At 42.1% G+C, this 26,318-nt stretch overlaps 1 protein-coding gene across 10 annotated transcripts in view; it reads left to right on the forward strand.

Annotated features, from left to right (window-relative positions):
* The window catches only part of kmt2ca (lysine (K)-specific methyltransferase 2Ca), a 157,555-nt gene that overhangs the window by 106,893 nt on the left and 24,344 nt on the right, over nt 1-26,318 (forward strand). For 5 of the 10 annotated variants that reach the window (XM_047811175.1, XM_047811170.1, XM_047811177.1 and 2 more), the window contains 18 exons: nt 1,029-1,157; nt 5,189-5,308; nt 5,841-5,965; nt 8,417-8,612; nt 12,315-12,401; nt 12,691-12,738; nt 14,348-14,485; nt 15,183-15,212; nt 17,469-17,603; nt 18,352-18,505; nt 18,710-18,936; nt 19,015-19,088; nt 19,206-19,400; nt 20,000-20,146; nt 20,523-22,361; nt 22,458-22,792; nt 22,926-24,682; nt 25,166-25,271. In XM_047811175.1, coding sequence (XP_047667131.1) covers nt 1,029-1,157; nt 5,189-5,308; nt 5,841-5,965; nt 8,417-8,612; nt 12,315-12,401; nt 12,691-12,738; nt 14,348-14,485; nt 15,183-15,212; nt 17,469-17,603; nt 18,352-18,505; nt 18,710-18,936; nt 19,015-19,088; nt 19,206-19,400; nt 20,000-20,146; nt 20,523-22,361; nt 22,458-22,792; nt 22,926-24,682; nt 25,166-25,271 — 5,842 coding nt within the window. The remainder of the gene's footprint in view (nt 1-1,028; nt 1,158-5,188; nt 5,309-5,840; nt 5,966-8,416; nt 8,613-12,314; nt 12,402-12,690; nt 12,739-14,347; nt 14,486-15,182; nt 15,213-17,468; nt 17,604-18,351; nt 18,506-18,709; nt 18,937-19,014; nt 19,089-19,205; nt 19,401-19,999; nt 20,147-20,522; nt 22,362-22,457; nt 22,793-22,925; nt 24,683-25,165; nt 25,272-26,318) is intronic. The other 5 variants (XM_047811172.1, XM_047811176.1, XM_047811173.1 and 2 more) reach the window with 5 other exon arrangements.

Below are 26,318 nucleotides of genomic sequence, written 5' to 3' on the forward strand. Positions count from 1 at the left end.
GTGAGTGTTTGTGTGTGTGTATGTGCTAAACATTTCCTGGTCAGAAGAAAACTTAACTTTTGGAGATTTTCCAGTTTGAGGTGTATAGTTTGTAATTTCTGTTCTCTGTAATCATGTTAATGTTTTGGGGCCCAGACGAGTCGACTAGGTGATAAGGAATTATCTCAGGATATTATATATTATATATACTGGATGTGTAGTGTATATTGTACAGGATATTATATATTATATATACTGGATGTGTAGTGTATATTGTACAGGATATTATATATTATATATACTGGATGTGTAGTGTATATTGTACAGGATATTATATATTATATATACTGGATGTGTAGTGTATATTGTACAGGATATTATATATTATATATACTGGATGTGTAGTGTATATTGTACAGGATATTATATATATATACTAGATGTGTAGTGTATATTGTACAGGATATTATATATTATATATACTGGATGTGTAGTGTATATTGTACAGAATATTATATATTATATATACTGGATGTGTAGTGTATATTGTACAGGATATTATATATTATATATACTGGATGTGTAGTGTATATTGTACAGAATATTATATATTATATATACTAGATGTGTAGTGTATATTGTACAGAATATTATATATTATATATATTAGATGTGTAGTGTATATTGTACAGGATATTATATATACTAGATGTGTAGTGTATATTGTACAGGATATTATATATATACTAGATGTGTAGTGTATATTGTACAGGATATTATATATTATATATATATACTAGATGTGTAGTGTATATCGTACAGGATATTATATATTGTAGATGGAGAAAAGTCAGCTGGAGGAAGCAGGTGCTCTCACACGTGGGAGGTGCAGGATTGAAATATCGCCTCGCTCTTAGCTCGAACCTGTAGGCTGAGGGTCAGGAAACGTCGATAGAGTTTTGTGTGTGTGCGTGCGTGTATGTGTGTGTGTGTGTGTGTGTGTGTAATACAATAACCTGCTAAGTGAGATTGTTCATTGCTCTGTGCAGAGGGGGATCTGATGGACTGTGACGGGAAGTCAGACTCGAGCCCTGAGCGTGAACCCAACGATGAAGAACAGAAAAACTCTGAAGGTCTCGATGGGATCAAAAAGAGGAAGAGGAAACCCTACAGGCCAGGTGAGGAAACAGAACAAGGAAAATGTAGAGAGAGAGAGAGGGGAGTCAAAGAAAGAGTGTAGGAGAGAAAAGGAAGGAGAAGTTCACTTATCAGAAAGGACAGCTCCACTGGAGTGTGAAATGATGTGGCTGCACAATCCCACTCTTAAATACCATCCCACAGAGCTCGTGGCTAAGCAGCACTTCTCAAAGAACTCCTTACTCTGAGCTATAGGAAATAAAAAAGTAATCTCTTAAGAGAGCTTATCGTTTTTTTTTTTAGTTTTTTTTTTTTTTTTTAAAGTCCTCGGAGCAGTATAGCTCAATTTAAATACGACGTGCTTCTTAAGTGGAAGTAAAAAAATTTTTCACTTCTGTACATTTTTCTCCTTTAAGCAGCGTCTGTTCGCCGGAGGTTCTACAGAGACGTAAGGACGTGAAGCCCAGGCCGATGCTCTGTTAATAAAACTGTCCAGGAGCTTTATTGTGATTGTTGCAACCAAAAAAAATGCTCGCTTCTTTCAAAACTTGTGATTCAACTTGAGATCTTTTGTAAAAAAAAAAAAAAAAACATTTTCACTTGTTTGGTGACATCACAAGCACAGGATAGTCCTTTTAAACTCGGAGAGCTTCAGCTGACTGAGTGTTGTGATGAGGTCACACTCGTAGGGTAGTGGAAGGCTTTGCAGTCGATTTTAAACCGATTCACATATGTCACAGAGAACTATTGTTGATTCCCAAACAAATCCATTACCCCTTTTACCACAGAGGCAGTTTGAGTGCAGGTTCGGAGCCTAATTTAGAACCAGTTCTTTCTGTTTCGACCTCCAAAGCACCGGCTCTGAACCAGGAAAAGTGGTTCTTAAGTAGCACCAAAACGTTGCTGGTCTAGACTTAAGAACCGCTTGCGTCAGGAGCTGTGGGCGGGGCTACTGTTAGCGCATTTGATAATGTATAAAGTATGCTAATGTTTAATACACTTTTACTTTACCGCGATATGATACATTATCAGCACACATGATAGTAGGTAGCTACATGCTAAGGCTAATTTTTTTAATGATAAAATAACGTTATGTACTTTCTCGATCACAACCTCCGTTTATACAGATTACACGGAGCCGCACGTACACGTCAGATTCGCCGCGTTTGGATGCTAATGTAGGTTCACAAAGCCATGAGCATTTACAGCAAAGCAACATCCACCGTTGTTGTTGTGTTTGTGTTTGTCACTGCTGCGCTAACGTTGCTGGGACACGTGACACGTATACAGTGACATCACACTCGGCTCTGCGACGGCTCTCTGACCGATGGAAAGGCAAACCGGTTCTTAGAAGGTTTGCTAGTGGCACCAACACTAGCTCTGGTGGAAAAGGTGTACACGTGTATCTCAATAGCTCCTTCTACTGCTTCCTTACACCAGATAAGGTTTAGTGAAAAACCTATTTGCAATAGACAACGTGATAAATAAATGAAATTAAAGGTAGTTATTTGACTCATCCTTGTGGACATCATTGGTTATGTAGAAATCGAATATAATCCCCGTTTCATGAGAACAGATGCTAACAGATGCTAGCTTAAACGTCTCGTTTCGGTTTTGCTAGCAGTAGCTCAAGTTGCATTTTACTTCCATAAGCAAGCAGCAACAGTTCTGTTCTGTCCACAGTTCTGTTTGTCAAATCTTTTGGAACATCGTACTAATCATTGGTCTAAGGATTATGCTAATTTCCCCCCAATTACGTTCGCTTGCCTGCGTATAAAGAAAAGGCTGTTATTGATTTTCCTTGTGCCTGATTTCAGTGCAGATGTTCCCTCATTAAATTCTGACATTCTGCACATAAACCTTATTGACTTGGTTTGTTTCTGGGTTTGTTGACTTTATCATATTTAAGCTTCTATTGTAATAGTTAGCGTAGAACCGATCGACGAAACCTAGCAAACGACTGTATTGTCGATGACCGTCGCTTCCTGTTACGTCCCGGGGTCGCGTTCATTAGCTCGATGTCGTACACTGTGTACGAAACGTTCTCTGAGCTCGATGACTGCATTGCTACATGTAGCAGAAAGCTAAATAGAGTAAACATGATTAGCTGTGGGGTTTGGGGATGGGATGGATGCTCTTACTCTTTCACCTGTCAATCAAACTGACGCTTGTTCATTTTGGGCATCTGGTCTAATAGAGCTTGTAATAGAAGGTGCAGGAAATGACAGCAGGAGTCTCGGAGGAAGCTTGTCATTAGCGCTTGCTTGTTGGTTTCCATCCAACAAGCTGTGACTGAATTGGGAGAATATGGGACAGAAATGTAAAAAAAATATAAAAAGATCCTGATGAAATCTTAACTAAGTTCGTGGGTAAGGAACGATACCTTGGAAGACCTTAGACGCTGGCTCTTCCCTACTAACTTTGAGAGCTTTACCATTTTGTTCCTGCACACTAATGCTAATACTACACCACAGGGGCGGATGAAGACACGGAGGAAAGCGCTATCTGCCCTGGAACCCGCACCGGTCGAGTCTTGCTCTGGTCTTTGGTAGAGAGTCGTGACTTAAGCTCCGCACAGGAAGCACTGCACAAGTTTTCCACCTCGACTCGTGGCCGCTGACATCTGTGTCACTGTGATTTGATTATTATTGTTAGTGGCGCTTTATCATGGATTGTTTTGTTGCCCTGAAGTAAGTGAGTCGGCTACATTTGGATAGCATCAGATGGTTAGAGAGTTTGACTCCTACCCCTAAGGTTGTGGGTTCGAGCCTCGGGCCGGCAATACCACGATTGAGGTGCCCTTGAGCAAGGCACCGACCCCCCCATCTGCTCCCCGGGCACCGCAGCATAAATGGCTGCCCACTGCTCCGGGTGTGTGTGTGTTTTCACGGTGTGTGTGTGCACTTTGGATGGGTTAAATGCAGAGAACGAATTCTGAGTATGGGTCACCGAACTTAGCCGTATGTCACGTCACTTTGTATTTTCCAGCTAAGTTTAGATAATAGCTAGTCGTGTAGAGCGATGAGTGCTCAGGGTTTGCACTTGACAGCTTGTGGTTCCAGGATTCAAACATACAACCTTCAGTAAAAAAAAATATATATATATATAAAATATTCCAAACCTTTGAGCTATCGCCTTTGAAATGACGAGACAATCGGTCGCGCTAATCCGGCTATGTGTCTGTGAAATAGCCGCGAAACCTTTCTAACAAACGGCTATCTCTCCGGCGTCAACGCGACATCTGTTTCCTTTGTGTTTAATGAGAAATAAAGAAATAGTTACTACATGTAACACCACTTTTCACTAATCGAGCTTTTTCTCAGCTGCGTTTCTGCCCGGTCAATAGATTCAGAGGCGTTATGAGGGATCGGTAGTGTGTTGGTGTTGAGTTTCAGACATTAGTCAGAGGCTTTTCATTTATATCTTTAAACCCGCCATAGCTGCAGGACAGCAGAAAGCACATGAAGAATTCTGGGGAATTTGATTTATTTTTTTTCTAGGTGACGGAATGGTTCTGTGGTTAAGGCTTTGGGCTTGTTGTAATTATGAGCTCGTCTGTGGCTGTTGTAGCACGGTCGGGTCCTTAAGCATGATCTTTATTCTTCAGCCACTTTGTTGTACCCTGTTAGTTAGCATAAAAAGCATCAACAAAACGATCAGCCTGTATATACGGCATAAATGTTATCGTGTGGATAATAAGAGACCCGCAGCTGAATCTTTTCCCTCATTCATAAGCAGGATACTAGTTCGCACTAGTTCTCATCGGTGTCTCAGAGGATGTAGGGGCGAAGAGGACCGTGCCAGACCGACTCGCTCAAAATAGGCTCACCTGAAATAGTTCCTGGAGTGCAGAGCAAAGCCAAGAGCCAAGATGTATCTCCCTGCTGCCAGGCTACAGCTCGTGCGTCAGCCTGAATAATACAGATTAATGTCAGCATGTCACTTTCGGTGTCCTGCGTTAGGAATTCCTGACTGAACCTGTTAAACAGTTTAGAGTTTATTATTGGAATTTTGTTTTGTTTTGGTTTGGGTTTTTTTTTTTATCCCCTCCTATTACTTCCTTTTTCTCCAGGTATTGGTGGGTTTATGGTTCGCCAGAGGAGCAAGACTGGGCAAGGCAAAACCAAGCGATGCCTGAGTAGGAAGGATTCCACCGGATCACTCTTAGAAAACCCTGCCGGGAAAGACGAAGGTACGGTCGATGTTCAAGTCGAAATTTCATTTCGGCCCTCGGGAGCAGGGTCGCCGATGTTCGTTTTAGTTTTTACATCCAGTATGTGGGTTACAGTTGGAACAAGGGTGCAGGTAGAAGAATCGAGGTTGCTGGTGGTCATTTATTTTGGCATAGTGTAAAAATATTCATGGCCGATATCTCGGATTATTTGGAATAAAATCTGATACATTTCTGCAAACAAAGGAAAAAGGGGTGTCAGTAGGTCACTGATGTACAGAACCAGTCCCGCATACAGGAAATATATCTGGCAAGAAATAAGCATGTGCACACCACACACACACTGAGAAGTTTGTCTCCTTTTAACATCGGATACAATTTTTGGACTGGTTTCAGGTGTTTGTCTTTTTGTGTGTGTGTGTGTGTTTTGTTTTGTTTTTTTTTATTTTTACTCAAAAACACACAGGAAGGTGTGGTCAGGGTAACAGATGTCAAATAAATATCTGTATCTTCTATGTTTGGGTCACACCTTGCTCCTCCTCTCGTCGACCAGGCTGGAACGAACCGGACACCCCTGTAGACGAGACGCCGCCTGCGGCTGAACCCTTAGAAAAGGTCAAGAAGAGGTACAGGAAGAAGAAAACCAAACTGGAGGAGGCGTTTCCTTCATACCTCCAGGTACGTCGCCACAACTTCATTAATTTTCATGTCCTGTCCAAAGCTCTGGTCCTGGGTTCCGTTCTTTGTGTAATTTTCATTAAAGGTGGGGTCTCCGATGTTTGAAAGCCAATGTTGACATATAAAATCACCAAAACAAACACGCCCCTAACCCAAATGGGTCCCACCCCTGTATCGATAGCTCCGCCCACACATGCATACATAACCCAGGCGACTAACGGAAAGAAACGTGTCTTTATCATAGCTGAAGGGAAGAACAATACGATTGTAGATAAACAAACAAGCAAAAATGCCACACAAGCATAATGATGTAAAGGACAAAGACATATATTAGTTCTGTGTAACAAAGCAAAACCAACGTTACTCACCTATCGAGAAGGAAAAAAGCGCCTCGGCGTCTTAAGTAAAGTCGGCCACATATTCACAGGTCGGAGTTTCCCGAGTCGATAACTCCTGAGCTAAACGCTGTTACTACACAAAACGCGGTTGTAGCTGCCTCTCTACATTACTACGATAGAAAAGAGGTGTTATTTGTGTAGTAACAGCGTTTAGCTCAGGAGTTATTGACTCGGGAAACTCCAACCTGTGAATATGTGGCCAACTTCCTGCTCCTTCAGTTCTCTCCAGCGCTGGAAAGCTGATCCTATATTAACACGTCCTACTTCTTGTCCTTATCGTAAGTCTTTCTTCTCTTTCTTTCTTTGTTTTTATCCTCCATGTCGATGTTAAAACCGCGTTCTGCTAACGTCACACATGCGCACTGAACACTCTCTCCGCCCATATCGACGAGACACGCCCCTTTCTGCTCATCGGCCACACGTCTGATCGTGAAGGTTATGTTAAACCACGACGGCCGAATATCTTATCATCTTAAGATCCCGATGTTACACGTAACCAAAACATCTGCGATTGAAGTTCACACCAATGACAAGCTGTTCAGCATCGTACTACCGTCACCACGCTTCACTGCAAAATCAAAAATCGTCGTTAAATATTTTTATTTGACCCGTAGATCCGACGATTTATTTCTCCGCCAAAGACACGAAGTTGAAGCAAAAAAAAAAGAAGAAAAGAAAGAAAGCTATTCATGTTTATTTATTTATTTATTTTATATTTAAAAAAAAAAAAAATGCTACACGCCCCTGCGGAGTAGGACTTGGCTTTGGCAGTAACGTGAACAGATCTCTACTCGTCAGTGTGAACACGTCTGCTTTCAAAAGGATGCTCATGCTCAGTGCTCAGTGATCAGTGCTGGCAAGCCGGCCATGCATTAAGTGCACCAGCTGTCATTTTGGGCTCTTCTTGTTCAGTAAGCCTCAAATTAAACTTAAAGTTCCTCACCAGAGACATGACTTTAATCAATTATTTAAATCCCAGCGCATTAGGCTTTTAATGTTTTAGCGCAGCGGGGAGCAGAGTCAGATTGATAGTCGAGATCTGTCGGATATGGCGAAGTGCTACGAGGTTACTTAGCCAGAGAGCTCGTCTTTACGCTCTTATCTCCCTTTTTTATTAGGCTTCGGGATGAGAGTGGCCGGTTCGGCGTGAGAGTTAAAAAATAAACAGACGGTGTTCCTTTAAGGGACTCTTATTATGCTGTTATATCTTCTAAAAGAAATGATGTAGTCATGGACTGGACAGTGGCATGAAGCGTCCACATGATGATCACGTGACTGTTATTGTGTAAATTATATTTACTTCTCCTGTAAATATAAAAAGACACAATGAGGTGATGTCATTGTTTGTTGGGGCAGTATTGGCTCAACTGGTTAAGGCTCTGGGTTGTCGATCGGAGGATCTGGGTTCAAGGCCCGGCACAGCCCTCTCTGCTCCAGGGGCGCTGTATCATAGCTACCCCTGCACTCTGACCCCAACCTCGTCAGTTGGGGTATGGGAAGAAAAGAATTCCACTGTGCTGTAATGTATATGTGGCGATAATAAAGGCTTCTATGCCCCCCCCCCTTCCATTCTATTCTCCCTTTAATAAAACGTGTGTTGTTAAAAGACAAATATTTACAGTGTATTTTTGTAATCGACTGTTTTTAATTAGACTTTCATCCTTTCATCGTTTTAAATTCTCATTATTTTTCTGTCATTTTCAATCCGCTTTCAGTCGATCCTGCTCGGGTGTTTTGTACGACGCCACTAATGACGTCGTTTCCGTACGATTTACGCCGCACTGTTTCTGCTTTTGATCTACGCCCTTCAGGCTTTATATCCCAGCTTGGTTTGAGTTTACAGAATCCCTGACCGTTACCTGTTCCCTACAGCACTGTACTCCCACCACCATGCTTCACACATGTGCTAGGTTCAGACTGAGTTCTATAGAGATGTCAGTTTCTCTGTCAACAACTCTGTGTGTGTGCATGTGCGTGTGTGTGCATGTGCGTGTGTGTGCGTGTGTGTGTGTGTGTGTGTGTGTGTGTGTGTGTGTTTGCTGCCATCTTCCAGGAGGCTTTCTTTGGGAAGGAACTCTTGGATAAGAGTAAACAGAGTAAGCAGGCTTTGGAGACGGGGCCAATAGAGGAGGAGGTGACACACAGAGACAGCAAACCACCGAGCGCCAACTCCAGCTTCCTGGATCCCTCTTCAGATCCACTCCTCAGTGCCGCGGCCACTCCCATATCCGGAAAAGCTGGGACTCTGCGTATGTTCACACACATACCCACACACACACACACACACACACACATACATATATATATATATCAATGTACATAGGTGGAAAGAAAAACATATACACACACACACACACACACATACACACACACACATTAATGTACATAGATGGAAAAATAAACATATACACACACACACACACACACACACACACACACACACACATATATATTAATGTACATAGATGGAAAGATAAACATATACACACACACACACACACATATATATATATTAATGTACATAGATGGAAAGATAAACATATACACACACACACACACACATTTATGTACATAGATGGAAAGATACACACGCACACACATATATTAATGTACATAGATGGAAAGATAAACATGTACACACACACACACATATATATATATCAATGTACATAGATGGAAAGATAAACATACACACACACACACACACACACACACACATATATATATTAATGTACATAGATGGAAAGATAAACACACACACACACACACACACACACACACACATATATATATTAATGTACATAGATGGAAAGATAAACATGTACACACACACACACACACACACATATATATATATATATATATCAATGTACATAGATGGAAAGATAAACATACACACACACACACACACACACACACATATATATATATTAATGTACATAGATGGAAAGATAAACATACACACACACACATATTAATGTACATAGATGGAAAGATAAACATACACACACACACACACACACACACATATTAATGTACATAGATGGGGAAAGATAAACAGAAACACACACATATATGTGTATATATTATCTAATTTCTCCCTTTTATCCATCACACTCGATCACCCTGGTGTGTTACATTCCTTGTGAAATTGTCCTCCCTAATTTGAGAAACGCTACGTCTTTCCTGCCCAAACGCCGCCACATCAGATCCCGTTTTCCTGCTGTGGGTTTTCTCTGAAGTCTGTAGGAAAGGATAATATGCTTTATCACTCCATATTTCTCTTCTTTCTCCCACAACCCCGTGTAACACTAAAGCACACCACTTTATCTCCGAGCACAAGTGCACGAGGGCGCGCGTTTGTTTGTGTTTTCGCCGAAGGGCAAGAAAAATGACGCAGCGTTAGACCTTTTTTTTTCTCTCTCTCTTTCTGCGTCCTCTTTGATCCTTAACAAGTACGTTCTTGAAGGCATTTCAAGAAGAGGCTCCTTTCAGTCAACTCATTGTCCACTGTGCCTCCTCATCCTCAGTTCTGTCATGCTTCATTTAAATCCTGCCCCACAGCCCAGCACTCATCTCAGAGCCCTCGGTGCTAGCCAGGCCTACACTGCACTTAAAACCCAATTTACCAGCTCTCATCCCAGTTCCCAGAGTTCCCCCGTCTGGCCACTTTGGAAAGGATAAAAGCTCATCTAATCAAAGGGCTGGATTTTAAAAGCTTTGTTCGTGCACTTTTAGATCTGTTTGTTTGTCCTGGGAGATACACGGACACGAAGAACCCGAGGCTATTCTTTAACTATCTGTCTGTATTTATTTTACACTTTATCTTTATTTAACCTTTAACTTTTATTTGATCTGGGTTTTACACTGTGTCATGTCACCGTGTCATCCTCACGCCGTACCTGATTACACCATGACGATCCAGTAAAACAAACCAAACGTCCCGTCGAGTCTGATCTAAACACCGCACCGGTGAAAGACGGTTAGACATCACACGGTGTAAAGTCCGGAGTTATTCGTTTATCTGTAACACTTCATTTCCTTCACTTTTTTGTTAAATCTCATGTCCAAACGATTCGTCTAATCTTAATCACGAGAGTCGTCTGGTTCGGATCATTTCGAGCTGCTTTCAGTTTACAGATTCGATTTCATTCGATTTAACATTGTTTCGTTTATCATTGTCACTTTATTTTACTTTGTGTTTAGTTTTACTTACAGTAGGGGTGTAACGATACATCTGGGCGTGGCCTACGTCAAAGAAACGTGCGTGACAACAAACAGAAAGCACGCCGGTCACGTGATCATGTTCTTTTTTTATAGAACTATTATCAACCTCTAGTATGTTTTGTTAAACAATTAAACCTGTTTCTATCAGTTTTAAATTGTTTTTGTTTGTTTGTTTGTTTATACCAGGGGTCACAACCCAGGGCTCCGGAGTTAGTTTTTTTTTTAAAAAAAATTTAATTCTGAGTTCTAAGATTATGATGCTCTTGTAACATTAAAATAAACCTGTGTTTAATTTTTTTTGTCGCTCAAAATACGCGTCATAACCGCCATAACTTGCGAAATCCGACCCAGAAGCAGACGCATTTTTGGTTCGCTGCAGCGGCAAGTTAAAATTTTGATGTCATGCAGGGATGTCAAGTGTCACGCAGTGAGAGTGACAGTCCCTCATGTCGGTCTTTTCTCTTGTTCTCCCGCCACACATCGTATTTCTCACGCAGAAAAACTTTTTGACTATTTATCATATATTTAAAAAACTGCAGCGTCCAAAACGTATCAGTCCGCACCGCTGTCTCTATGGAAACAGGCAGGAACCAAGCGCATCTCCCCTAGAGTTCTTAGACAAGCCTGACACTTATCAGCCAATCAAAAATAGAGGCTACACAACAGCCAATCAGAAAATAGCACTATTGTATGTGGGTAAGATTTAACGCAACAACCAATGAAAAAAATTGAGGTGGGGGGGGGGGGGGTTGGAGATGTCACGCTTGTCTGTCTTCCAAACTTGAGAGCCCTGGTCATGAATACGGAGAAGACTCGATTAGCCATTGAACGTTTTATGTGAAAGTAACCTTCAACCCAGCGTCTCTTTTGTTAAGGTTAGTTCGAACTGTTTAAAATAGTTTTGTTTGCCTGCAGAAATAAAATGCCGTTTACTCGGTAGCAGGTCATTGATTTCATGAATGAACACACTACAGTTTTTTCTATACTTTCCATAAAGGTAAAAAACGATATGCGGCGTTCTCTTCATTTTAGATGTCAAAAAGGGGTTTTGTGGCTCCCTGTGGTATTTTTTCTGTGGGAAACGGCTCCAAATGGCTCTCTGGGTGTTTAAGGTCGCCGACCTCTGGTCTATACAGACAAACATGCACATCGTTTCACGTAGTTTATAATCCAGAAATCCCTTTTTAGTCATAATCTTTCATAAATAAAACGGTGTTCGTATACTCCGCTAAACGAATCGTGAGTCGGTATCGTGAATCGAATCAAATCAAATCGGTAATCATTATCGTAAATCGTATAAAATTGGGAATCGGTATCATGAACTTAATCGTACCTGAAATCGGCATTGTGGTTAGAATCGAATCGTACAGTCAGTGTTGTGAATCAAGTGGAATTAAAACGGTTCATTGAATCGAATCCGGAATCAGTATGGCGAACTGAATCGAATCTGGAATCAGTATGGTGAACTGAATCGAATCCGGAATCAGTATGGCGAACTGAATCGAATCCGGAATCAGTATGGTGAACTGAATCGAATCCGGAATCGGTATGGCGAACTGAATCGAATCCGGAATCGGTATGGCGAACTGAATCGAATCCTACCCAGAGTGTATCGTCCACCCCTAATATTCATAAAAACATGTCTTATGCAGTTCTCCCAGGTTTACGAGGTCTGTGTTATTGTAAGCTACTGGCTCAGAAACCCCTATTTTCTCAATCTTCAGCCAGTGCACAGGATCCTTTAACCGAGTTGGTTCTCCATTCAGACGACGATCTCCTCGGGATGCTGTCGGACGCAGGCCACGATTCAGGTAGACCATCACCCTCGAGCGTAGTCCTCGACTCAGCCTCCTGGCCCTGTCCCTGTCCCTTTTTTTTTCTAACTAACCCAGATCCTTTTGATGGAAAGATCAAAACCTTCTGGCAGCTTTAAGTTTCCTTCACATGTTGTTCACACATTTTATCACCTTTTTTTTTCCCGTTTGGCTTCATTGCATTGTTCTTGTTTTTCTTTCATTCTGTTCATCATCTTTTTTTTTGCTTTGCCGTGCTTTATTTTGATTTTAACGCTTTGGTTTTATCTGGTTTGGGTTCCTGTAGGTCTTGATTTATGCCCTTTCCAGGTGGACAGCTCCCCTTCTCCGTTCGGTAAGAGCTTGGACGTGTGTAGAGCAGCTTCGGCTGTAAGAGTAGCGCTGTCCTGTTTCCTAACCCCGAGGTCACTCAGCACGCCCTTTTTTCACTTCCTGGATCTCTCCAGCTCTGCATGCCTCTCCTCTACCCTTTTATATACAAATACACACATTCACTCACACTCTTTGTGTGTTCTGGCTTTCTTTCTTTTCTTTTTTTAATACACACTAACCACTTAGGAAATGAAATTGCATGCAGCTCTACTCTGGCTCTGAAGCTGATGTGAGAAGTAGATTGACGTCGGGGGTCGGACGAGTCTCACCTCGTCACGTCTCCGTGTTCGTTTTAGCGAGACGCGGCGAAGGTAGATTAACTAAGTGACGCCTGCTCTTACGATGACGGCTTCGTAATTAATCGCTCTCTGAATATTAAGCGCGTTAAAAGTGTGGAGCTACTGTACACACAGGTAATACCATTAGCTGACGAGGACAAGCTCGTTGTTGGAGTAACGACCTCGACGAGTAGATCGACGAGGAGAGAAACGTCTCAAGTTTTTACTCGCGACACCGGTCCTCGGCTTAAGTTTGCGGCTTTTTTTTTTTTGCGGACGCACGCCGTGTCGTCGTGCAGGGACGCGTTCAAACGAGGAGTTTTTCACAATGTTCTCAGGCACAGCACTTGCTCCACTAAGGTGAACTAATTACAGAGCTCCAGTCCTGCGAAAGTCTGGTTTTATATACGAGTAAGATGTTCCGGCTCCTCCAACGAACATGACACTTTCCCCGTCGTCATCATCGGGCTTGAGATAGGAAATAATGGGACACACCGGTCCATCCTGAAAAGGAAGTGGACCACCAAGGGATCATCTTTCATACTTTACCAAATATGGGAAACGATAAGGATCAAATGTGGGAACAAATGGGTCTTAAAAAAAAACAACCTTTGTGTAAAGTGTGAAGATGAAGCTTAACATTGGAAGAGAGAATTCAGAGTTATTTATTTATTTATTTATTTAAATTTTTGCTATACAGAGTTTTTTTTTTGTTTGTTTTGTTGGTTTTGTTTTTTTTCTTCTCCTCGATATACAAAGTTTTTAGATCAGTAACGTAATATAATCTCACCGAGATTTGCTGAACCCAATGTCCTTCCCTTTCAGGATTAATCACCGCGATTGCACGTTATTCTTTATTGATTACATCCTCGTTTCTTTCGGTACGGCAGGATCCTATTTTATTATTTTTTTTCCTGTTTTTTCTCCCCACACTTGGTTGGCAGGCAACACAAATTAGGTTCCTGTTATTCACAGAAAATTGAGTTAAGGGGGAGGGAAGAGAGAGGGGAAAGAAACATAAGCGTGTAGAAAAAATTATTTCACCATGACAAGAAAGATTGGTCCTCACGCTCTTTTCTTTTCCCCGTTCTATTTTTCTGTCTGAGCGCTCAGACGCGGTAGAAAATAAATTGGTTGTCAACGCTGATTTTTGCCTTCCTAGTTTGACAGCTCTACGTTTTTTTTTATTTTTTTCCCCCCAACGTTGTACTTTTCTCTCGGGTTTGAATGCTCAGGAAATGTCCTTGTCTCTGTATGAATCTAATGAGAACCCAATGCCCTTTCTTGGCCCAGCTGGTTTGGATATTGGGGCCATTTCTGATGACCCATCAGGCCCAACTCATCCTGTTCCTGCTCGGGGACCTCGACAACTTCAGGAAGAACCTCTGGATGTGATCCTCAGCCCTGAACTGGACAAGATGGTGACTGATGGTGAGGATATCTGATTAGTATGCAAACCTAATTAAATGTGATCTGGGAACCTTCACTGGTTTGTTTTGCTGCCTCGAAGTTATAGATTTTCTGCTAATAGCTACGTTCCTAAACAATACACATTCTGCACATTACCATGTCACTTTATCCATCATCAGAGGGACAGCTCATGTTAGATGTTTGGGGGACAAAGTTAGGAGGACAGATTAAGACGGTTTGGACATGTTCAGAGGAGGAAGAGTGAGTATATCGGTAGGAGAATGTTGGACATGGAGCTGCCAGGCAGGAGGCAAAGAGGAAGGCCAAAGAGGAGGTATATGGATGTAATTAATGAGGATATGAAGCTAGTGGGTGAAAGTGTTGAGGATGCAGAAGATAGGGATAGGTGGAGAGAGACGATTCGCCGTGGCAACCCCTGAAGGGAAAAGCTGAAAGAAGAAGAAGAATGTCAACACAGCTGTAGTCTCTGACTCCACAGTGCTTTCTGATTTACGCCATAAATCAACAATTCCCGGTCATTAATCGCACTTCCGCCTTTCGTCTCGTTTCTCCGACGAGTTCAACCCTCTACTCGTAGTTGGAGGAATTCGGTTACTGTTTTTGTTTAAAGCAAATCTGTCTTAGAAAGCTGAACTGGGTTTGGCTCAATGTTGAATAAATTTCCTTGTAATCTGATGTTTGGGTTTGTTTGTTTTAGGTTCTATTCTCAGCAAGCTCCAGATTCCAGGTTTGTATGTCTAATTGTTAGTATACTACTGAAATATCTTAATACTGCCTTAGGGTGCTTTCACACCTAGAGTTCGGTTCATTTGGTCCGAACCAAAAGCAAAAAATGACCCATTGTAGCTTTTTTTTATCAGTTTTTGGTTCCTTTTCACACCACACTGATCGTTCTGTTCCGCACCAGTTGAAACGAACCAAAATGCAGTCATGTGATAACATCCACATCACTCATTGGCCACATGTATTTGAGCGTATTTCCTAAACCGCTTCTCGATCGGTCAGAATAAACGTGCGGGAAATTTCAACGAAACTCCGGAAGTAAACAAAAAGAGGAAAATACAGGAGAATACATCATACAGTACACCATGGAGAGACGACCGCACGCTGCGATTATGTCCGTGGTTGTAATCTACTACATCGCTCGTATACAGCGTTCTATGCAAAGTCGTAATTTTCCGAATGGATCGCGGATGCGGCTTGAAAATTTTAATGCACTGCAAACGGCGAAGACGCATCGCGAGACACGTCAGGAGGCGGCGAGCATTACTATTGCGAAACTGTGACATGCTCATCTCCTGAAAATATCGCCAACGACCCACTACGGCAGCTGGTTTAGTCCAAAATGCGCAATACTTTTTGCAGTTAGGTCTGTTCGATCTCGGACCGTGTTCTCACCACAAACGAACCGTACCAGAGTTCGTTTGAAAGCGTACCGAGACCACCTCTTCAAGGAGGTCTCGGTACGCTCGTTTGGTCCGCTTTTGGTGCGCACCAGAGTTCGATTGCTGCATTCTCACCTGCCCAAACGAACCGCAACAAATGAGCGATCGAACTCTGGTACGATTCAACCGAACTAAACAAGGCAGGTGTGAAAGCACCCTTACATACTGAATGTGTGTTAAGTTTTAACTGTGTTAACTGTTACTGAAGGACTTTTGGTAGTAAGGCCATATATATTGTGCTTGATCAATAGTGGGTCACATGACCAGAATATACTACGAAATGTTGGTCAAGGATTAGCAGTAGGGTTGCAAAATTCCAGGAATTTTCAAGGCTGGAACCTTTCCATGGGAATTAATGGGAATAAACTGGGAATTTTAAAAAATGCAGAGTTGCCTATAACGAGAAACTTAAATGTAGTTTAAAAAAAATCTTGCAGCATAATTTTGTTTAAAACAACAAGATTTAATGCAATTTAAGTTGAATCTGTACCCTACGTTCCTCGGCCACTTGCACACAGCACACTGCTTACTGGAGGGCCATTGAGGCCAAAACCCCTGTATGTACTTGTGTTCTTCCCTAACATCCACAGTAACACTTTATTTTAGGCTCATTTAACTAATTGCTTATTAGCATGAATATTAATAGAATATTGGCTATTTATTAGTACTTATTAAGCACATATTAATGCCTTATTCCGCATGACCTTATTCTACATTCTTAACTGTACCCAATACCTAAACTAACTGAAAACTTAATAACTACCTTACTAACTCTTAATAAGCAGTATATTAGCGGTGTTACCACATTCACAGATAATTTGATGACCCCCCCCCCCCCCCCCCACACACACACACACACACACACACACACTCACTCCCCCCTGAAATAATAAAAAAAAATCCTCCATATATCACTTAGAGGGGAATTCACCTCCATTTTCCAGGCCGTCACTACCACAGAAGCAGAGACCTAATAAGCTTGATAAAAAATGCTATATCTTACATTTTGATTGAGACTTTTCTTTTTAAAAAGGGCAAAGTTTGGGGGATGCTTTCATTTTACGGCAATCATCGGGAAATATGTTTATTACAGTTATTAAGTTTATTATGTTTATTACAAGCTTAATAATATTTATTATGCTTTTGTGTTACTCAATGAAAGAATCAGTTAAAGTTCTACTTACAATTAAATCGGTCAAGACGTCATTTTTAAAATTTGCATTACCTTGCGTGCATGTCTGCTTATGACCAAACAAAATGTTTATTTATGTTTGATACGATAGAGTTTATATAAATTTCCCTATATTTCCAAATAATTCCCATAAATTCCTGTATTTTTTCCATAAATTCCTGTAAAGTTTCCAATTTGGAATATTTCCAAAATTGCCCAGATTAAGTTCCCATGGAAAATTTACCGGAAACTTCCCTCCCCTTTGCTGCAACCCTAATTAGCAGTCATGTATGTAACATTATCATTATTAGAACTAGATCCATATCGGTGGCCTCGAACGTTAACTAGAACCCCTGTCTTTATCTAGAACTAGAAGGGAAAGATGTGGAAGACTTGTTTACAGCAGTGTTGAGCCCAAGCACCAACCAGTCATCTCAGCTAGCACAGCCTCCCAACACCATCTCTAACGTGCCAGTCATGACAGTGCCACAACAAACACCAGGTATCTTGTATCACTACCTACTTAAACATTGTATGCCTTTAATAATAAAAAAAAAAATCACTGAAATGCTACACTATTATTATACGCGTGACTAATGTCTCTTTTCCACCAAAAAGAACCGGGTGCTGGTTCAGAGCTAGCGCTGGTGCTGGTTCAAAGTTAGTTCCACTGGCGAACCTTCTAAGAACCGGTTTGCCTTTCCACCAGCTAGAGAGCATCACAGCGCCGAGTGTGACGTCACTGATTACGTGTCACGTTACACAGCGTCGTTAGCGCAGCAGTGGCAAACACAATGGCAGATGTTGCTTTACTGTTAATGCTCATGGCTTTGTGAACCTACATTAGCATCCAAACGCGGCGAATAAAACGTATTCGTGCGGCTCCATGTAATCTGTATAAACGGAGGTTGTAATCGATAAAGTACATAACATTATTTTATCATTAACACAGAAAAAAGTTAGCCTTAGCATGTAGCTACCTACTATCATGTGTACTGATAATGTATCATATCGCGGTAAAGTAAAAGTGTATTAAACATTAGTATACTTAAGGTACATTATCAAACGCGCTAACAGTAGCCCCGCCCCCAGCTCCTGACGCAAGCGGTTCTTAAGTCTAGCTGGTGCTTTGGCTGTCGAAACAGAAAGAACTGGTTCTAAATTAGGCTCTGGCTCCAAACCAGCACTCAAACTGCCTCGGTGGAAAATAGGCATAGGATTTCTCGTAGCATAAAAACTCTTGGTTTCAGTTTCAGGCGATCATGCTATGTTCCCTCGCATGCCTGTTATGAACGGTATGATGGGTCAAAATCCGGTCTTTCCCACAAATCCCATGATGCCCGGAGCCGGGATTACTGGCACGTTCTCTCCCGTTCACCAGATGCCTTTTCCTGATAGTATGAGGTAAGAGAAGTTCTAGCACACTGTCGCGGAAATCTCAAATCAGAAGGTTGGGTAATTTTTTTTTTCTGTAACAGTCGTGTGTTGTTCCGTACATAGAACCGACATATCTTTATCTTTTGAGAGACCGCAGTGAAGGCCGGCCTTCCGACAGTAAAAGTTCATTCTGAAGGATTTTTTTTTCGTGGATTGGGTGAATCTCTATAGGGAGAAGAAGTTCAGTCAGATGGGGAGTGATATGGTGGGTCCCTGGAGTGCTGCTGTCCCTATGCCTGGTCCAGCTCCTCCTGCAGAACCAGAAACAGATGTCATGTCCAACGCCCAGAGGAGTACACTGAAGTGGGAGAAAGAAGAGACCCTCGGAGAGATGGCCACGGTGGCACCCGTCCTCTACACTAACGTCAATTTTCCCAACCTGAAAGAAGAATTTCCGGGTGCGTAACTTCTTCCCTACAATGCCTGCCTGGGTGTTGAGCATGTGTAGAAACTAATTGTTTGAATTTTATCCATAGATTGGTCAACTAGGGTAAAGCAAATTGCAAAGCTGTGGAGAAAAGCTAGTTCTCAGGAAAGAGCACCATATGTGGTAAGAGTTAGCGTTGTTTTAGTGTTTGGATTTGATTTATCTTTGTGTGTGAACCTTGAAAGAAAGTGCAGTTTTGGGTTTTTTTTTTTTTTTTTATGTTCTTTTTACCCATTCTAGCAAATGGCTCGGGATAATCGAGCAGCCCTGCGCATAAATAAGGTCCAACTGTCTAATGACACACTGAAGAGACAGCAACAGCAGCAGGCTCCTGACCATTTTGACCCAAGCATGTCCGTGGACACCGAGCAGCTCTTCAAAGACCCCCTCAAACAAAAGGAGTCCGAACATGAGCAAGAGTGGAAATTCAGACAGGTGATTGACAGCCCTGAGGTCTCTTTTGTTTTCTTGTCTTTTTTTTTTTTTAACGATATAGTGCTAAGCTGGGTTTCTTACCCAATGATCGAGGCTCTGGCTTTATGAATTTTGATCAGCTTTCATCACGCTAACCTTAATTGACTTCATTTGGATTTGCCGTTTGACTAACATCATTAAGTCACCATGTCACTAAAGATCGGGACGAGAGACGTCGTCACGTGGATTTAGAACAAAGTTCATGTTTAGGTCAATTGAATACAGACAGCAGTCAGAGAGAGATTAAATGTTTTTTTTTTAATCAGCAAGAGATCAAAATTGGTTACTGTTTTATATTAACATGCTATCTGTGTAATAAGCCTATAATTAAATTCTGAAGTACCGAGTGCTACAAAAAAAAAAAACAATCATAGCATGGAAATTTCCCCTATTTTAAAAGTTTTCTGCAGGGTTACCTCAACTGTGCATGATTGGTATATTCTGTAAAGCCAACAAGGCCTGTAGTGAAATATTATGTAAATGCATGGTTAAGTGGCTATTTCTTTCTTTACATTTGGAATTGCCATACAGTCTACTAATTCTTAATTTGCATTTAAAAGGGAGAGTTAAATCAGATGTTGGGACCCCTTAAGAAGCAGCAGGAAAAGGTCCCAAAAAGCAAAGCCATAAAATCGACAAATAAAGACGTCCTATTTGGACATTCCAACCAAGCATCTATAGCTGCAGGATGTGGAAAAAAATCTCTGGTAAGATCCCAAAGCGAGGCACAGTTTTGGCATTCATCTGCCAAGAAGCTATAAAGACAAATTTACAAGATGCAGGAAACAATGCAGAAGGTTGAGTTGTAGAGGGAAAATCTTTTTTTTTATTATTTTTTTTATACTGGTTTGTTTTTCCCTTAACCCGAAGCATAGGTATTGGCCTTAAAAAAAGATTTGTCATCGTTATAGTTATACACATTAACATTTTCCCTGCATGTTTTAACAAATCATTTTGAAATGTTCAAAACCTATTTAGGGAATGAGGGGAAAGAGCTTTTTTTTTTTGCATTAGATAAACATAAATTAATTCTAATTGCTTTATCAATGTTTATGTTTCATTTGCTTTCTGCTTTCATGGCAGCAAATGAGACAAAAGAGCAAACAGCAGGCGAAGATCGAAGCCACTCAGAAGCTTGAGCAGGTTAAAAATGAACAGCAGCAACTTCAGCAACAGCAACAACTCAGTGGCCAGTCAAGTGGAGATACCCAAAGTAGTGGGAATAAAAGTCCTATGACACCTCAGCCCAGCAACGGAGGTAACACATCCCCTCTACAGCCGACGACAATCAAGGATACCTTTGTAAGGCCCCAGCTTCCTGGGACACCCACGTCAAGTTCATCTTCAGACGACGTGTTTTTGCGTCCTCAACTGCCACCTCCATCATCAGCGGCAAAAACACCCACACAGGATACCCAGTACTTTCAAGGGTCATCATCTCAGCCTCAGTCTCCTCAGATGTTTTCTCCAGGTTCCTCAGGCTCCCGTCCATCTTCCCCTTGGGATCCGTATGCTAAAATGGTGGGTACACCTCGACCTCCACCATCGGGATCGAGTACCCCTCATAGAGGCTCGATATCTGACATGCAGGAAAGGGGCAGGCCCTCTCCAGCTCACGAGACCTTTGGTTCACCAACATCTGCGAATGTTGACATTTATTCCAAGCCACCAGACACACCCAGGCCAGCTGACACATTTGTGAAACCCCTTGGTCCCCTGAGGCCTGGATCTGCTTCAGAACAGCAGCAGCATCTTCAGCAACAACAGGGTAGATACATACCGGCTAATACTTCATCTGGAGATTTCAATAGGCCAAACCAGAGAACAGAGACGTACCAGCGAACACCTCCACGTGTTTTGCCCTCTGACCCATATTCAAGGCCGCTACTTACACCCATTCCTGGAAGCAGTGAATCTGGCTCTGTACCACTTTTTAAAACTCCCATGCCCCCCTCACATCCTCCTCAAGACTCCTTCAGTGCAGGACAGCTGAGCATGAGACGTGTATCAGCAGATGGCTTTGCACACGGTCAGCAAACCGATCCATTAGTTCATCAACCTCTAACTCTTTATCCATCACAGGGAGATGCTTTCAGTGCTGATGGCAGAATGATGCGTCAGGCTTCAGGAGGTCACTTTGCACAACCTATGCCGATGATCAGGCATACTCAAAGGGATCCTTATGCACAGGCACCATCTACACCTAGGCCAGAGTATTCTTCACAAATAGCTGATCCTTATTCTCAGCCTCCTGGTACTCCTCGACCTCATGAACCCTGTGCCCAGCCTCCAGGAACTCCGAGGGCACATTCTGATCTATTTTCAGTGCCTTCTTCTACACCACATCCTGTAGAACAGTTTGCTCAGTCATCGTCATCTAGCTGCAGACAGTCGCCATCTCACACTATGGATCCATATGCCCAAATGCCTGGTACTCCAAGGCCAGCGGCAGGAGAAAGATACTCTAAATCCCCAGGTAATCAGAAAAATCCAGAAGCATACCCACAGGTTGCTGGAACAACGCGGCCAATTAAATCAGATCCGTATGATCATCCACCTGGAACACCAAGACCAGTTCTCACTGACCCATTTGCTCAACCTCCTGGAACCCCAAGGCCAAGCCCTATATTTCATACCTCTGATCCGTTTAGCCATCAGGCTCAAAACAGGATTACAGATCCATTTGCTCATCCAGCTGGCCCAGGTTATCAAACGCCCAAACATCTAAGCATTTCAGAGGAATCCTTCTCCTTGCCGCAGACTAATGCTAATCAAACCCCTATACATGACCCCTTTGAGCAAGTACCTATGGCCTCATGTCCACAGTCAGGTGAAAGGCTGACTTCAACTTCAAGTGGCTCTTCTGATGCTCAAAACCCAATGCAACCACCACTAGGGGAAACAGAGGAAAAAGCTAAACAGGTTAAATCTTATGAATAAAAAAAAATATTTAGTTCTAGGATGCTAATTTCTGTTTTTTTTTTTCTTAATGTATGTTTTTTTTCTCTCTGTCCTTAGCGTCAGAGATTACGCCAGCTGATCCTAAAACAGCAGCAGCAAAAGAGTGCAATCAGGCAGGAGAAAGGACTTCAAGAGGCTACTGGTGCTCCTACACCCGGTACTCCTTTGCACTGGTCACAGGAGGATTCTGTACAATCAAGCGACATATTTTTAGGTCGTCCTCCACCACCGTATCCTGGAACTGTGAGAGCTCCAATAATGCATGGAGGTCAAAGATTTCCTGGACCTATCCCCGGTGATCATCGAGCACAGTTTCCCGATGAGGCTCATTGTCCACGGCCTCAGTTTTCCAGGGATTTGAGCAATATGGTCATAAGACCACAAGGGACTAGGTAAGGTTTTTCTTGTAGTATGAAGTACATAGAATTTTGGGCATAAATTCTTGTGAAATCATAATTTCTTTTCCTCGCTCTTTTTTCCTTACAAGGCTCTGAATTTTGTGTTTTTGTTTATTTTTCCCCACAGATTTGGTTTTCCAGTTGGTGCAGCAGGTCAGGAGTCATTCCACCGCCCACCCCCTCAGATGCAAGGTGGACCGGTAGTTGATAATATACCACCTCAGATGAGAAGATCTCTGTCGGTTGATCTAGGTAGATCATTAGGAGGCAACCCTCAAATGGGCCCTCCCCAACACTTTCCACCACGTGGCCTTCCATTACAGCAACACAATTTAATGGGCCAGCCATTTATTGAGCTACGACACAGGGCACCAGAAAATAGAGTAAGGCTACCATTTCTGCCACCAAACATCTTGGACCATCCAAATAATTCGCAGAGATCTTCTACCAGCTTGATGGGAGGGCAAAATATGGTCTTTCCTGGGACCCAGGTTCCAAGGCCTTTGACTCCAATGATGGGTCATCCACAACAAGGATCTGTTGGACACATGCAGATTGCAGCAAGCATGGAGAATTTGCATCCGCAAGGAAATGTTCCTGAGAATCCACAACAACATCCTCCACTGTCAGCTGCAATCACTCATTCAGTAGGCTGTGAAGCACTTAATTCTACCCAACCAACACTTCTCACTGGGACAGTCTCGGGCCCCACAGAAGAGATCTCGTTGCCTTGTGGTGATGGAATAGAGGAGAAGTTAGATGCAGATGACTCAGCAGTAAAGGACCTTGAGGATGTAGAGGTTAAAGATTTGGATGATGACGATTTGGAAAACTTAAACCTCGATGCGGATGACGGAAAGGATATCGATTTGGAAACAAATGACCTTCATCTTGATGATTTCATCGAATCTGGGAAATTTGACCTTCTTGCTTATGCTGATCCTGAGCTGAATCTTGAGGACAAGAAAGATATGTTCAACGAGGATCTAGATCTGAGTGATCCTATAGAGGATGATCATGGGGAAACTTCTGTCCTTCAGAAGGTGCTGTGTGAGAAGAAAGCTGCTCAATCCGTGAATAAATCAGAGCGTGGTGAGCTGCCTTCTCGTGGCAAACAAGAAGAGAATCTAGAAGTGGAAAGTTCTGGTAGTCTTTTGACTATGCGAACTATAAAAACCGAGGTTAAACAAGATTCACTCATCAATGAGGACCACCCTGTCACTGACAACATGCCTCTGGACAGTAAAAATAGCCAAGGAGAAATGTCTAGACTATTTGAGGGATCGGCTCATCAGATTGGTTTGTCGAGTGCCGGGGTCCCTTCTGGTTCTGCTCCAGTGCTCTCAAGCCTTTTAACCAAAGAGAAACTAGATGACTCTGGGATCAGCCCTGTGGCACCCCCTCAGCAGGGTAATCTTGTTCCAGCTAGCCATGGTCCAGAACTTCAGTCCAACATGGGCATGATGTTGCAGAGACAAAGCAAAGACCATGGGATGAACCCCACAATGACAGTGGGACAGAGAATGGATGAAACAGTTGCTCATGGATCACAACTGGGAAACCCAAATACATTGCCAGTTGGCAGTCAGCAATTGCCAGTCCATGGATTTAGAGCTTCACCAGGCCAGCAAGTGGACATAAACCTGCCCATGCTAAGTGGCCAGCAGCCAGTCCCCCTCAGTCTCCATCCACAGACCCAACAGGTGATGTATCCGCAAGGTACAAAAATACTGCAGAGCCAGCAGAACAGGCCACTGCTCTTAGATGAGCAGCCCCTCCTTCTTCAAGATCTTTTGGATCAGGAGAGGCAAGAGCAGCAACAACAGAGGCAAATGCAGGCTATGATTCGCCAACGCTCTAACGATCCCTTTTTCCCTAATGTCGGTAAGGTTTTTGTACTATTACTGTTTAAATGTTAATTGTTCATTAACATAAAAATCAGTTCAAATAAGATAAAACCCCATTTACGCACGGTCATCTCATGCATCTTCTGCCTGGATTGTATGCAGATGCATCTCCTGCATTTACACTCATAGTAAAATGCAACACCGGTCATAGTGAAATCTGTCTTGTGTTTGATTAAAACACAAGCCACTTTCTTACTTCTTTTACTTTAGCTTTATATATAAAAGTTGATGCGATTTATTTCCAACATTTTAAAGATATTTGTGGAGGATGTACATCATCTATTGGAAGGACTTTCGAATGTGGCCGACACCTGAAATCTATTTGAAATGCATTTTGGATTTAATAAAACTTTTATTTTTATGTAGATCAAGATTTGATTTTTAAAACATTTTAAATGGTCAAGTATAAACTTTTAAAAATGTTGCCCATTTTGTTAACTGGCTTTTTTTTTTTAAATAGACTTTGATGCTATTACAGACCCGATCATGAAGGCAAAGATGGTGGCACTGAAAGGAATTAATAAAGTGATGGCACAGAATAGCATGGGAATGACACCCATGGTCAGGTAAATAACCCTTAAAAATTCTGATCAGTTCAGCAAAGGGCCATTTTACACCCGGTCACTTCGTGTGTCGTCTCTGATCCGATAGCTATCTGATTTGTTAAAACTGTTCCATTTACATCAGGCCACATAAACGCGTCTCGGCGAATCGGATATCGATCCGATCTTTCTACTCCCGCCCAAAATGCAGATATATTTTACCTCATTTCCGGGGTAATTGAAATGGAACACGCTTTGGTGTAGATACTTAAATATACTTTTGTTTCTATATGTTTTTGTTGGACGCTTTTATCGCTCCAAAGAGCAATAAGTGCCTGCGTGTCGTCCATGTTATTTGTTTCTGGCGCGATGCACGACTCGCGAGTCACCGGCGAGTGACGTACGTCCGTTTGGGAGGAGTATAGCGCTGACGTATGTGGCTTGAACAACCACATTCATTCACACCTGTCCAGTTTCATCTGAAACCTGTCCAGTTTCATCAGACCACCTCCTGAAGGGGTTCGTACCATCGGATTTATATCAGTCTCCAAAACGTTTCGGAGGGCATTTAGACCTGGTCTTTTTACCATCGGATAGCTATCGGATCACAGAAAACACAGGAAGTGACCAGGTGTAAAAAGCCACAGAATGTTTACAGGACAGTCCACATAGTTTGGAACTATTTTGCTTCTAGATGGACTGGTGAACTTCAGAAAGAATGATTATTTAAAAATTCTTCCACAAACCATGAAGAGATGTAAGATGTAACAAACTCCAGACCCTATAGAAAACGTATAGGCTAAATACGCATGACAGGGCAAGAAGCTTCAGAAACCTGACTGAGTTATACTAGTTCTATATGGAGAAATGGGCAAAAAGTCCTGATAAAATGTTTTGGAAGACAACTCCAAGCGTCTTCTTATTATTATTATTATTATTATTATTATTATTATTATTATTATTATTAAAATGGTCTTTTATGGAAATTTTGGGGGGTGAAGTTGTGGCCTAATCGATAGAGAGTCTGACTCCTAACCCTAAGGTTGTGGGTTCGAGTCTCGGGCCGGCCAC

Source organism: Tachysurus fulvidraco, chromosome 3 (assembly GCF_022655615.1).
Source record: "Tachysurus fulvidraco isolate hzauxx_2018 chromosome 3, HZAU_PFXX_2.0, whole genome shotgun sequence".
Classification (NCBI taxonomy): domain Eukaryota; kingdom Metazoa; phylum Chordata; class Actinopteri; order Siluriformes; family Bagridae; genus Tachysurus; species Tachysurus fulvidraco.